The 13,535-nt window shown below is 47.7% G+C and overlaps 2 protein-coding genes across 7 annotated transcripts in view; one reads left to right on the forward strand and one right to left on the reverse strand.

Moving 5' to 3' along the window:
* Positions 1-267: 267 nt before the first annotated feature.
* elapor2a (endosome-lysosome associated apoptosis and autophagy regulator family member 2a) lies at positions 268-9,071 on the forward strand. Its single transcript, XM_003967153.3, has 22 exons — positions 268-539; positions 1,436-1,556; positions 2,396-2,585; positions 2,665-2,812; positions 3,350-3,439; positions 3,682-3,787; positions 3,862-4,014; positions 4,210-4,298; positions 4,383-4,563; positions 4,665-4,793; positions 5,264-5,354; positions 5,437-5,539; positions 5,626-5,763; positions 5,878-6,141; positions 6,211-6,384; positions 6,456-6,642; positions 6,765-6,861; positions 6,937-7,038; positions 7,388-7,514; positions 7,765-7,943; positions 8,058-8,226; positions 8,305-9,071. Exons 1-22 carry the CDS (start codon positions 282-284, stop codon positions 8,371-8,373), a joined length of 3,165 nt encoding a protein of 1,054 aa, XP_003967202.3. The 5' UTR covers positions 268-281; the 3' UTR covers positions 8,374-9,071.
* A 2,580-nt stretch (positions 9,072-11,651) lies between these two features.
* The window catches only part of grm3 (glutamate receptor, metabotropic 3), a 29,082-nt gene continuing 27,198 nt past the window's right edge, over positions 11,652-13,535 (reverse strand). For all 6 annotated transcript variants that reach the window (XM_029842285.1, XM_029842287.1, XM_003967152.3 and 3 more), the window contains one exon: positions 11,652-13,222. In XM_029842285.1, coding sequence (XP_029698145.1) covers positions 13,146-13,222 — 77 coding nt within the window. In that variant the 3' untranslated portion in view covers positions 11,652-13,145. The remainder of the gene's footprint in view (positions 13,223-13,535) is intronic.

Below are 13,535 nucleotides of genomic sequence, written 5' to 3' on the forward strand. Positions count from 1 at the left end.
CCTGTGATACGCGCACAGCCTATAGTAACAAGCCAATAGAAACTACCACGTTCATTTCCTTTGTTCCCTAAAAGTAAAGTGTTGAATCCTTGATTTTAAACCAACGGTCGACATTTATCTTAATGTTTACATCAACATATTTTTTAGTAGACTAACTAGTAAACATCCCTCTTCAAATCCAAGTGGCAGTGAAACAAACGTTTATAATATACACTCCTGGAATTTTACTTTGAAAAGCCTTTACCGGAAACACCGTTTGCCGCAACCTTAACCTGACAGTGATGAAGCCGTCCTGGAGCGCTCTGTCTGGGGATAATCGCAGGTGGTCAGGTTTACAATCTAACGACGAGTGGCGACATCAGCAGCTGCAAATCGGTTGTCGGTATCCTCCCTCGACTGTTTTTATTTGTTTGTTTTCGTCTTCCCTTGGTCAAAGATCCACAATGCGCGCGTCGGCTTGGTTCGTCGCCAGTTGCGCTCTCATCCTCTGCACGCTCCGGTTGACTAACGCGGCCAAAGGACGGCGACAGTGCGGCGAGGTGAGAGATGCCACAGCCGAGATTCCTTCCTGAGCATTACCTTTTAGCTTTAAAACAAAAAAAACAACAAAAAAATAATTTAGAGGATAACCCCACCCTGCGTGTTTGTGGTTGCTGACAACGTAATCCCCACACCAAATACGATTAGAATTAAAAAAAATGACACATTAATGAGCCTATTTGTTTAAAACTCGAGCCGCTGTAAAAAAGAAAAAGAAAATCACGGCGGCTCGGGGGCAAATGAGTCTCCGATGAGGTCTGGTTCGTGTCCGTCATCACTCGTGGTTCTTATCAATTTCCTGCAAGTGTCGGCCTTTTCCTTCTGGTCTGCCTCAGCTGGACACCTCCTCGGCCCCGGCTGGCAGCACAGAAACACGCACAATGTTCCAGAGAGAGAAGAGCAACATTCCTGCAACGTGTTCACGATGGGAAGCGAGTGCTGCTGTGGTTTCCTGGGATGGCAGTGTGTGGCACTGGTTTCTGGTGTCATGTATGATTGATTGACCTCAGAGGTCGGGGCGACTCAACACTTCCGTGGTCGTAACTATAGAAACGGGCAGTAATTCCACTCAAATCAGCGCTGCCTCCTTTAGATCCTTTGTCATCGTTATGATTGTGCCGTCAAAAAGGCTCCTGTTTCCTGGGTTAAATGTTTGTTTTGAAAGCAGCTGGTCACACACCTCTGACTGTTTCACCGGCGGCCAAATGCCGCCATCGCCTCTGTTCCCATCGTCGTGGCGATGGCGTGTTGTGTTTCAAGGGTGAGCGATAACGGCCTGAGACAATAACATGTTCTTTAAAGGGCAGCTGGAGAGACACTAGTCTGCCCTGATTTGGGAAACAATCCCTCAGTTGGCACAGACGTGATGTTTCCTTCCGACTCTGTTTCCGTGCAGAAGGATTACTACTACGAGTACACGGAGTGCGACAGCACGGGGACTCGGTGGAGGGTGGCCATCCCGCAGCTCCCCGGGGACTGCGCGGGACTCCCAGAACCAGTGCGCGGCACCGAGTGCAGTAAGTGTCCCGTCTCCTTATCAGCCGGCTGGAATTTACAACCTGACTGTGTTTAAATGAACTTCCCTTCAGCTGAAGTCACTGTGCATTCGTGCAGGAGTTCCATCATGGTGGTTTTTGACTTTGTCAGTGTTTGGCCCCCGAAACAAACAGAGCGAGAGGCGATTCAGAGGGAGTGGTGCTCTCACACTTGCGTTGGGAGATGGGTAACTTTATCTCTGCCACTGTCACAACTGAGTTCTTTTCTGCGAGGCGGTCCTGCCAGTTTGTTCGAGATCCCTGGAACAGGTTTACTGCTCTAGCCTCAGGAGTGACTGAGGGTCGTTAGCTCAAACGTGCGGCTGCGGATGGTGGATTAGAGGTTGTTTTTGCACTTAAAATCTTATTCAAACTGACACGTCCTTCTGTTCCATCCTGTGTAAGCTTTCTTGCTTTTTTGGTGGTGTTGGGGCTCACAAGTTTCCATCTTTCTATCTCTCTCTCTCTCCGCTTAGAATGAAATGAAGCTGTGTGCATGTACGGTCCCATTCGATTGATCTTTATCCTCTCCACTGACACACTGTAGGTCCTAAAGACAGTTTCTGGTGTAGGTAACTGGCTTCTATACTGTATGCCGTCAGCAACAGCCACTGACAACAACCCGCATTTCAGTTCACACCCACAAACGCCATTTTTTTTCCCTTTTCTAGCTCAGCAATGTCACTCTTGCACGCCTGACGTGTTCAGGTATGAGGAAATGCCGAGGCCTATAGCGCGTGACAGGATGTAAAGATGTTGTTTTCATAACTGCCATTGTGTTCATTTCTGTGATTTGTCTGTTCCCTCTGTCTTGTCTGCAGCGTTCTCCTGTAAGGCTGGGGAGTTCCTGGAGATGTCGGCTCAGCAGTGTACCCAGTGCGCGGCGGGGAGCTACTCCCTCGGCAGCGGCGTCCGCTTTGACCAATGGGATTCCATGCCTGCTGGATTCAGTAGCCTGGCAACCTCGCTGGAAAGCGGCTCCCGTGGAGACGGCAGGCTCAGCTGCAACAGGTCGGCGAGCGGGGTGCGAGAAAAAAGGCGTAAATCTGGATTCTTATATCAGCGCTGTTTTCTCTCGTTGACGCCGCAGTTCCTCCTGGCTGCCTCAGGGGAACTACCTGATGTCCAACCGGGACGAATGCACCGTCTCTCTCATCTACGCCGTCCATCTGAAGAAGCAAGGCTCCGTCAGCTTTGAGTACCAGTATCCAGACAACAACCTGCTGTTTGAGTTCTTTGTGGGTTTGAACCATCCATTTACTTCTGTTTTGCTGAGTCATCTGTTTAGTAAGCATCTTTTTTCATCACACTTGTGGGAGTTCTGTTAGCACGAAGAGTTGGAATCATCAGATGCAATGCTAATTCACCAGAACGGGAGCTGATTCCGAGGAGATAACTGTACATTTCACAGATGTTAGGATCGTGTTGTGAGATAATTGCTTAGATTCAGGCCTTTAATACCTTAAAAAAAGCCTTGTGAACGATCCCTGCAGCACTCCAGTGTCTTGCTCTTGTTGCAGTGCTCACAAATGGTAATTTTCAGCACATGACAACAGCCAAAAGTGCTATTTGCAGGCTCATCTCGGGATGCCTCCTCGGTCAGCGACACGAACCCTCTGCTGAACAGAGCTGTAATTAACTGCGATTTTGCTCTTTTGGCACTTTCAATAATGCCAATTATGCTTAGTTTAGCAAACCTTCTCCACCGTCTGTTTTAAACTATTATTGAAAAATGAAGCCTCTGTTTTGAATACCTCCATGTTTTTTGCCCTCAGATCCAGAATGACCAGTGTCAGGAGATGGATCAGTCCTCTGAGGCGAAGTGGCTCAAGCTCACCAACCACGGCGAATGGGCCACGCACACGGTGAGTGTGACGGTCGGCCGGTACAGAGGAGTGGATATCTGGCGGCAGGCTGTTGGCAAATAACTGTGACAGACACCATCAGGGAGCCTGTTAATCCACACTGGCACCGATCCCTCTATTCTTCCTGTTACCCGAGTAACCAAAGTTGTTCTCCTGCTGAGTGATGGTCATAATGAAAAGTCAAGCAGCAGATTGTTGTCATGTTGTAGCTCTTCCAGTGGGTTCAGTGTTGATCGTTCCAGGTGAACCTGAAATCGGGCACCAACATCCTGTACTGGAGGACCGGCGGAGTCCTGATGGGCTCCAAAGTGCTGAAGCCTGTTTTTCTGAAAAATATTCAAATAGAAGGTGGGGAAGCATCTTCCTCCCGTATTGTGTAACGCCGTCTTTTTCGCCTTTTTCACGGTTTTGTCTCGCCTCAGGCGTCGCCTACACGTCGGAGTGCTTTCCCTGCAAACCCGGAACGTTCAGCAGCGTCCCAGGCTCGTCCGCGTGCGTTCCCTGCCCTCGCGACACCTACTCCGGTCACGGCGCCAGCTCCTGCACCCCCTGCGACACCGCCACTCAGTATGCGGGTGAGAGCACGAGGAAATGGAGCTTAAATGTCATCGATTACAGTCGAAGGACAAACTCCTTCAGTTTGGCCCATTTTCAGCCACATCAAACCGGGCTTTTTAGTGCCGTTGTGATCTCAGTTGAAAGCCGACAGTATTTTTAAATTCAGATGATGAAAGACGTTTATTTTTAAAAAGTGACTCTTCATGTTCCAGGTGACGGATCTGCGATGTGTAAGGACAGACTTCCGTGTTCCAAGAAGGACTATTTCCAGATCCACACTGCCTGCGATCAGGAGGGGAAGGTGAGGCGAAAACACCCCCACCGAGCATCAAAACATCCAACAATGGCTCCATCACGTGTTCACACCACCTTCTTGTCTTTTCAGACGCAGGTCATGTATAAGTGGCTCGAGCCCAAAATATGCCTGGAGGGTGTTAGTGGAGCTGAGCCGCTGCCTCCGAGTGGAGACCGAGAGCCCTGCCCCCCATGTAACCCTGGTTTCTACAACAATGACACGCCAACCTGCTCCCCCTGCCCCGCTGGGTCCTATTCCGATGGGACAAAACGTACTGAGAACCCGGATTTGTATTGAACAGCAGCTTTATCTTTACAGCTTGTTGAACCAGTTAAATTCAAACTGTGTTTTTTCATTGTGCTCTTCCAACAGCATGTTCACAGTGTCCTGCAGGCACTGAGCCCACCCTGGGTTATGAGTATAAATGGTGGAACGTTCTCCCTGCTAACATGAAGACCTCCTGTTTCAATGTGGGCAACTCAAAGTGTGACAGCATGAATGGTAGGTGTTTATTCTGCATCTGTGTTAAATAGTTTTCCTCCTGGCTCAACATGCCTCAAAGTTTAAAAAAAATGTGTGTGTCGAGTTAAAATAAGCACTAATGACGGTAGTGCTCATGATAAATTCTGGCTGGTAGCACTTTAAGCAATGGCTCCCCCTCCTGGTTGTTCTGGTAATTACACCTCCAGCATCGGGTTGAAGCTATTTCTTCTGAGGCTTTTCTTCTCTACACTAATTAAAAACTAAAAAAAAACATCTTGCATTTAGTTTAATGTTTGTTAATTAAAATGCATGCATGGATTGAATTAATAAGTGAACAAAATTGTATTATTGTGCTTTCTGTACCCAGCCCATATGGGTTTATAAGAAACCGTGGGATGGGGCCAGTTAAAAAGCCAAATTTGTCTATTCCCAAAATAAGCTATACTTTTATTATGATATGGAAACATTAAATCATCTTCTTCTTCCAGGCTGGGAGGTAGCTGGGGATCATATCCGCAGCGGAGCGGGAAGCTCAGATAACGACTACCTGATCCTGAACATTCATATCCCGGGTTTTAAGTATGCCACGTTGCCTTTTATTCATAATCACTCATTGTTGTTATGGTGACAAAACTCCCTTCCTTTTTACGTCCGCCATCAGACTCCCCACCTCCATGTCTACCCAGTCTGGGGCAGAGTTTGGCCGCATCACCTTTGAATTTGAAACCTTGTGCACGGCTGACTGCGAGTTTTACTTCATGATGGTGGGAGTACATTAAATAAGACGAGAGAAAGATTTCAGGCTCCGTTTTCATACTGTGACCAGAATCACTTGCCTCTTTTTTACCAGGATGAGAACAGGAAGAGCACCACGGTGGTGGAGTCATGGGAAGGAACCAAAACGAGACGGTCCTACACACACGTCATGACCAAGAACGCCTCCGTTTCCTACACATGGGCTTTCCAGAGAACCAACACACCATCGGATGTAAGCACAAGGAATAGTCTTTTGGGTGACTTGTTGCCTGGAATAGAAGAATTAGGACTGCTGTGTATGAGCTCCGTTCTTCCCCCTCCCCTTCTCTATGTCTCTCCCTCTCAGCTACGTAAGAGGGTCAACGACGTGGCGCGGATCTACGCCATCTCGGTGAGCAACGCCGTGGATGGCGTGTCCTCCGGTTGCCAGGCTTGTGCCCTTAGCAGCCAGCCCTCGGGCTCTGCGTGCGTGCCCTGCCCGGACGGACATTACATAGACTCTAGCACCAGCCAGTGCACGGAGTGTCCACCCAACACTTACCTCGTCTCCCACGCCACGCCCAACCCCGACGCCTGTAAACCCTGCGGACCGGCCAGCAAGAGCGACAAGGTGCGCTAGCTGGATAAACATCGGAACGTCCGGTTTCCGGTTTAACTGGTATTATTTCCTTTGCGGCAGGACCACCGTTCATGCTACAGCGACTGTCACTTCACACACCCGGTGGGTAACGCCACTCTGACCTTTGACTTCACACCGCTGGGGTCAGTGGGGTCACTGATGAACGGTCCCAGCTTCACCTCCAAAGGGACCAAATATTTCCACCAGTTCAACATCAGCCTGTGTGGAGGACAGGTAGGAGAGGATGATGCACCGGCTCTTTTGGAAGCGCTTGTGGTATTCACTCTTTTTCTCCCATCTGAAAGAACCAGCTGGCCGTGTGCACGGACAACGTGACCGACCTCTCCGTCGCCGACTCGCAGAGAGAGAGGGGCGAAGGAGCCAACACCGTCAAGACCTTCATCTGTCAGTCAACAATTATCCCCGCTAATGGACGAGGCTTCCACGCGGTGCTGTCCTCCCAGTCCATTACCCTGGCTGACACCTTCCTCGGTTACTGACCCACGTTTTTTTTTTTTTTTGCATGCTCTTCAGCACCGCACAAAAATCAACAAAACAGAAAAATAGTTACAAAAAATGGAAACTTACCTTTAGTCTTTATATGTGATTATTAGGGGTTACAGTGGAAAATACTCTTGATGGAATAGAGGCCGTACCAGAACAGTTCCCGCAGACCTCCAAGAAAGTCCCAGATATCAACTTCTTCTACAGGTGCCTCTTTTAGAGTTGCGAAAAATTAAAAAATTAAAAACGTTCTGTGTTGACGTGTGTAAACTTGCCGTTTAGGTCGCTGGAAGCGATGTCGTCTTGTCCGTCGGGCCGGAGCACCGTGGTGACGCTTCGCTGCAACCCAGAGAAAAGCACTAGAGGAGATCTGTCGGTTCCCAGGTACCACAGCCCAGACCTGACGATGGCCGAGGGGCCGTTGCCGCATTTGTCTGTTCGCCCGTGCAGCACGCAGTGGGACAGCGATCCTGTCAGGATGTTGAGGATTCTCTAGGTGGTGTTAGCGAGGAGGAAATGTAGCAAAAGCTTTTTCTCTTCTTCCAATGGTCCACACGCCCGCTTGCTGCTGTGCACATTAGCCCGGGAGGGTTGCACGCTGCTTCTATGAGGGTCATATGAGGGTCACAGAGCCGCATTAAAGCCAGACTACTTGATAAATATGCAAGATTATGTTCTGGCTCCTGCTGTTAACCTTCTTTTCCGTCCTGCGGTATGAACCTGTGCTCCGCAGCCGTTGTCCTGCAGGAACGTGTGATGGCTGCACCTTTTACTTTTTATGGGAGAGCTCTGGAGCCTGTCCGACGTGCACGGAGAGGGACTACCATCGGATAGAGGGAGCCTGCAAAGGACAACAGCAGGTATGTGGACATGAATATATTCCAGAATTTAAATGAAACGGCGTGATCTTTACGCAACAACATCCCATTGACTGAAATTAAAAGCCAGCTAACACCTCGGAGTCTTTGCTAACGCTCTTTGTTTGAAATGCAGCAGCGTAAAAAGCCAAAGCGATTCACAGCACATCCTTTTTCATGCTAAAATGCGATCCCGGCCCAGTCTGCGGCCCAGTTTATGCAATGCTTTCAAATGTGCGTGTCACTCCCCGAGGACCTGCTGTATGTTTGGACGGAGCCAAAGCTGTGTATCGGAGGTGCCTCTTTACCCAAGAAGAAAACACTGCCGTGCGAGGGCATGGAGTTCTGGGTGCAGCTGGGCGCAGGACTGGGAGCCTTTACTGCGGTGCTGCTGGTTTCCCTCACCTGCTACTTCTGGAAGAAGAACAAGCGGTACTTCGTTCAGTGCCATTAAACCCCCCTCAAAACTTCCTTCTCCTGTCTTCCACCCTTTCCTCATCAGCTTTGCCACTATTGTTTGGATTCTCCTCCTTGTTTGTCTCCTAGATTGGAGTATAAGTACTCTCGCTTGGTGATGTCTGCAAACAAGGAGTGCGAGATGCCAGGAACTGACAGCTGTGCCGTGATGGAGGGAGAGAACGAGGGTGACATGGAGGACGAGGTCGTGTACTCCAAACCCTCTCTGCTCGGCAAGCTCAAAGCCATCGCCTCCAAAGTTGGTGTCGCTTCTGCAAGTGATCCCGCTGCGGCAAACATACCGCGAAGTAAAGCCACGTTCCTTTTTTTATTCCAGGGGAAGAGGGAAAGCTTCGAGCACGTGCAGCTGAGCTCGTCACACCCAAAAGCGCTGGTGTGGAGTTAGGAAGGCGGCAAAGCGAGCACGAGCAGAGGGGGACAGATCAGACTCTGCTGAGACTTTCCACTGAGAAGCCCTTTAACCAGCTACCCCCCTTTTAAAAGCTTTGTAGCCTGGAATTTCAACTGCGTGCACGAGCACACATCACGCACGCAGGGCCAGGTTCAGCGGAACGCAGCGGCCTTAAAGCTTGGTACGACAGGTGCATTGCAGAGCGAGTCTGAGTGATACACTCTGTGGTCTGATCCAGGCTGGTGTTAGAGGAGCTCAGGGTAAGACAAGGACCTATTTGAATGATCTCTTGTTTAGAAGTTTCAGCCTTCATGGGGGGAGGGGGGGGGGGAATATTTCTTTCAAGGGACAGTAGAGGAATTGGCTAATGTCACAGGCATCATATCCCCCTGCAACTTCACACGGACTGGTGCCCTCTGGCCTCGTCTCTCCTCCTCCTAAATTTGTCCTGGATCCTATATTTGCTTGGATTATGCTTGGTTATTATGATGAGCGTTCCCGATTAAAAATGTCACATCGTTATGATTATTGAAGTCACGTTGACCAGATATGTTGTTATGTATTTATATGTGAATTTAGGTAGAGGCACTTGGGTTTATTCTTGCAGGTTGATTTTGTTTTGTAATTTATTTATGGGCTCAGGAAGTCCAACTGAGTGCATGGGTGAAAAATAAATTCCAGAATTAAGAGAATTTTCACGTCACAATAATTTAATTTATATGATTATTATTTCAAATGTTTCCACTGTTGTTACTGATGAAGGCTATAGTCGTTTTTTTTTACGTTCTAACTCTCAGAGGGGCCCAAGTTTTAGTATTTTTCTTGTAGTTCACTATTATTATTTCAGTATTATTTTTGGAGTGTGCACTATTATTTATTTTCTTTGAAAACCAAGTGTTCAAAACAAAATATCTTAGGCCGCAGTCACTATTTATTTGTTTTTTTATAATGGGATTGGGATTCTTTTTTATGGGGTGGAGTGGTGGTGCAGGAAGATCATGCAGTAGCAAAGCCTACCGCTAGAGGGCAACGTTTACCTGGAAATATCAGGAGATAACCAGCACGCCCTCCAGAATCAGACCTGTGAACAGAGATGTGATTGGAATATAAGATACTGGGTGCGCCTCCAGTATCTCCACAGTCTCCATAAGCTGAATCAATAACACAACATGGCTCTCTGTTTATGAGGTAACTCCAACACACACTTCTTTATTGACAGAATCTGTCCCTTTTTTTTAACTTTTGCCGTTTATTTCACTCATTCAGATCCTTCTATCTCTGCCTTTCTGTATATTTGTTCAGAAGAGTCATGCTGCACACTAGAGAGTATTGTTCTACGGCAGGGAGCACTTCACTCCATGCCTCAGAGTGCCATCGCTTGGGAAACAGATTAGCAGAGGAGTGCTGGAGACACTTTCAACATTTGCCAGCACACAATGAATAGAGGCTGTGTGTGAAAGTAGTGGCGAGGGTCTCCTTTTCAGTGTTGCTGACGAGACACATCTATGCCTGTCAATGGTATTTGGATTTTAGCTGATTTGCACACGGAATAAGCAGACAGCAGCTGTTTCCTCCACGTTATTTATTACGATGTTCGTCACAGCCTTGTTATTGCAGGGAACATAAACACAGAACTATTGCTTGTATCTCTCTTCTGAAGAGTTGCAGACCTCAGCCTCGGTGCTCTGCAGTCTTGTTTCAAAGCCTATAGGTCAAGGACCAGTCGTGCTGTATAACCGTGGTCATGGCACGAAGACCCTTGCAACAAACGAAGCCTCGGGGTGTGAGTAGACGGTGACGTAAGCGTGGGGAGATTTTCTGAATTTGCTTTCCCATACCCTCAAGTCCAGGGGATGGCTGGGATCCCAGAGTGCTTAGGTACTAACGTGTGGGCTGCCCATCGACTGGCAGGACCGAAGCTGCTCTTGGCCATGTCCTAATCAGCAGCAGGTTTTAGGCATGAGGTGGGGGTGGGGGGGTGTGTGTGTGTGGGTGAGGTCGAAGTAGATTCAGAGAAACGGAGTGTGAGACCACTGTCTGAGGCTTGTTCCTGGACTAAATGAGAGGAGAATCGAGGTTAAGTGCTGTGTTTGTGTGGCCATTTAATGCTGGGAGTGGAGTAGTGAACCCCTTCTCCACCCCAGTGCCAAATCCCATCAATCACTGCCAATTTGAAGCCAAACCAGCACCCCATTATTCCTCTTATTTTGCCCTCTCCTCAGCCTTTCTCTCCGGGCAGACAAATAGACATTCCGGCAGCGGATGTGGCGGTGGTTGTCCATAGCAACCTGCCATGCGGGGTGTATCTTGTGGGAGCAGGACCACAGAGTGGATGGCTAAGCCTTCTGCTAACAAAGGCTGTGAATCTCTGAGACACTTTGAGCTTCCACAGAAGAGCTGTGACTTCTGGGCTGTGGGAGTGCTTTACATAATCCAACAGCGGCGGCTCCCCTCTGCTCCGCCACATCGCTCCCTCTCTTTCTTCCCGCTCTCTCCGTACACGCACACACCAATGTAGGTCGGCTGTCTCGGCGCATCCTTCAAACTCCTTCAATCCATCTTTTGGATGTGATAATCACCCGGCACTGCCGCGCAAAGGTGCAGAGGTGCTCAAGGGACCTTAAATCTGAAGATGCAAATGAAGCGATCCCGATCAGAAACTACAAGAATAACAGTCACATTTTATTTTAGGATTTAAAGACAAGAAAATTAATAAATTACTGTCAGTCTAGATTCCTTCATGACAGGTTGAGCTTCAAAAGGTGGTATACAGTGTATTTTAGAGCAAATTAGTCCACTAATTTAGGCTTTTAAATACAAAAACCTGTAGGTTTCAAATGTCCCCCAGCCACAGATGGAAGGGTGTTGATGTTCATGTATATTGTGCGTTTGAGATCAATCCTTTGTTAGTTTGGATCTGCCAGCAGCTGACTTTGTGTGCTCCGCTTCCTCCTGCCGGCCTCTGTGGGACCGCCGAAGCCAGCTGCTCCACTGTGCCTCTCAGCATCAACACGTTTAACACGAACACGTAAAGCACACACTTGGAGAAAGCCTCTCGCCCCCGTCCTCCTTCCATCGGCGCCCACGTAATGCGGCTTTAACGGCGGACGGATCGGGGGAGAAAAGGAGGAGGAGCGCTTGCATTTGCGCCTTCCTCGGATTAAACACTTGAGATGAACAATCGGAATGGCCGAAAGGTTTTGATCCAAACTAAACGGCATCGCAGCGCCATCGACATGTAGTCTACAATGGGGGTGGGGGTGGGGGTGGGGGTAAGGGGAGAGGAGGGGTGGGGGGGGGTCACTTTACATTTACCAATACTGGCAGCAACGTAAAACTGGCCTCCTATGAGCTCCTCCTGGAGCACTAGCAAACATACATTAAGGCACGTCACCATATTCATAAAAACATCGTCACAGATTCTATCTATGGGAGCCACAAGCTACAAAATAAGAAAGAAAAAAAACAAAAAAATCCCAAAGCCAACATGTGTTCAGCAAAGCAGTTTTTCTCCTTTCCCCTCTGTGTACAAATTCCTAAATCACAGGGGAAGACACGGGTTTGTTTATTTCTTTACCCCGTTCTAGAAAGAAAGAAAAGCCGGTGTATTATGTCTTTTCGGTCCCGCTGTTGGTTATTATTAGCAATCCATTACAGCAATCCCCCAAAGACGCGGCGGTTCGAGAGTGGGAGTGAGCGAGCTGTTGCTTTAGTGAGCACATGTCTGCAACTCTGGCCATTTAGATAAAGGGATTCCATGATTACAACAGAAAAACCCATTGTTGACCAAAAAAAGGGGACAAAACTGTCAAAACAGCGGGTTTCCTATCTGGATCGAAGGTGGAGAGTAAATTTGTGACGCTTTGTACATGTTACGTTCCAGCTATCTTCGATTATTCTCTCCAGTTTTTCCCTTTAGCTCACATTCATTCACGGTTTATGAGACTCTCATCATTGTGCTATTGGAACCATCAGTAGTATAATATACAAATGTACAGATACACAATAAAAAGGCATACCTAATCGGTTATTACAATGAGCTCTACAAAAAAAAAAAAAAAAGCCGGAGTAAAAAGTCTGTGGGATATTGCAGGTGAGGTGAGCTGAGCCACAAATGTGCATCCAGACTGAGGGCCACGCGCCCTCCTACCGTGGTTAGTAAGCACATGTCTATTTACACGGCGTCATAACAAAGCTATCAAAAACAAAGGCTCCAAAAATTCATCCTAAAAACGTTTTTTTTGTTCTTTTGTTCCGCTACTTACAACAATGTTGAATCGACGTATGTACATCCCTAGAAAATAATTTAATTATAGTTACAGACTTTCTACAGTTGTGAAACAATACAGTTCTATTCCACAGGGAAGGTTTGCGTTTGTTTCTATGTGTACATTTTGTGCAAACATGAACCATGTGTGTGTGTCTGAGTGTGTGTGTGTTTGTATTCTTGTACATGCTACATAGTGAGGACCTGGAAACACATCAGAATTCCCACTTTGTAACTTTTCAACTTTTGAGGGTTAGAACTTTGGGTTAGACTATTGTTTGACTTGAGGTGAGGTTAAAGGTCATTGTTAGGTGTTTAGAGGTGGCTGTTAAGATTAAGGGCTGGGGAATGCATTAGCTAAACCAGAGTCCTCACAATGACTGAAGTACAAGTGTGTGTGTGTGTGTGTGTGTGTGTGTGCGTGCGTGATGGAGAATGATGGCTGAGCTGGTTTGGCTAACAGTCACGGTGGCAGGCTCTGGCGCTGGACTGAAGACGGTCACAGAGAGGAAGTCGTGGAGTCAACGATCTCCCTCCCGTTACACACTGTGGGGACTGGGGGGGCGCTGACAGAAGCTGGGATGGGGAAAACAAACAAAATCGGAGAAGGGAATTACATGGCATAGCAGACAGGACGTGTTCTTACAACATTAGTCATTAGTATTTCATTAGTATGTTGCTGTTATTCATTAGCATGTTCCCTAATGGCTTCTGTCTTAAAATCTGCGATACATCTGTTTTTTTAGCAGTAAATCTCACTACATTGTGGGGAATTTTTGTGACGCTATTTTGCTAGAAATACTAATAAATGCGAAGGTGCATGGCTGGAAACAAATCGAATATTGCAACAGTGCCGTCCTACAGCCTTGTGGTAAATATTATACTTTCA

This window comes from Takifugu rubripes, chromosome 9 (assembly GCF_901000725.2).
Source record: "Takifugu rubripes chromosome 9, fTakRub1.2, whole genome shotgun sequence".
Taxonomy (NCBI): domain Eukaryota; kingdom Metazoa; phylum Chordata; class Actinopteri; order Tetraodontiformes; family Tetraodontidae; genus Takifugu; species Takifugu rubripes.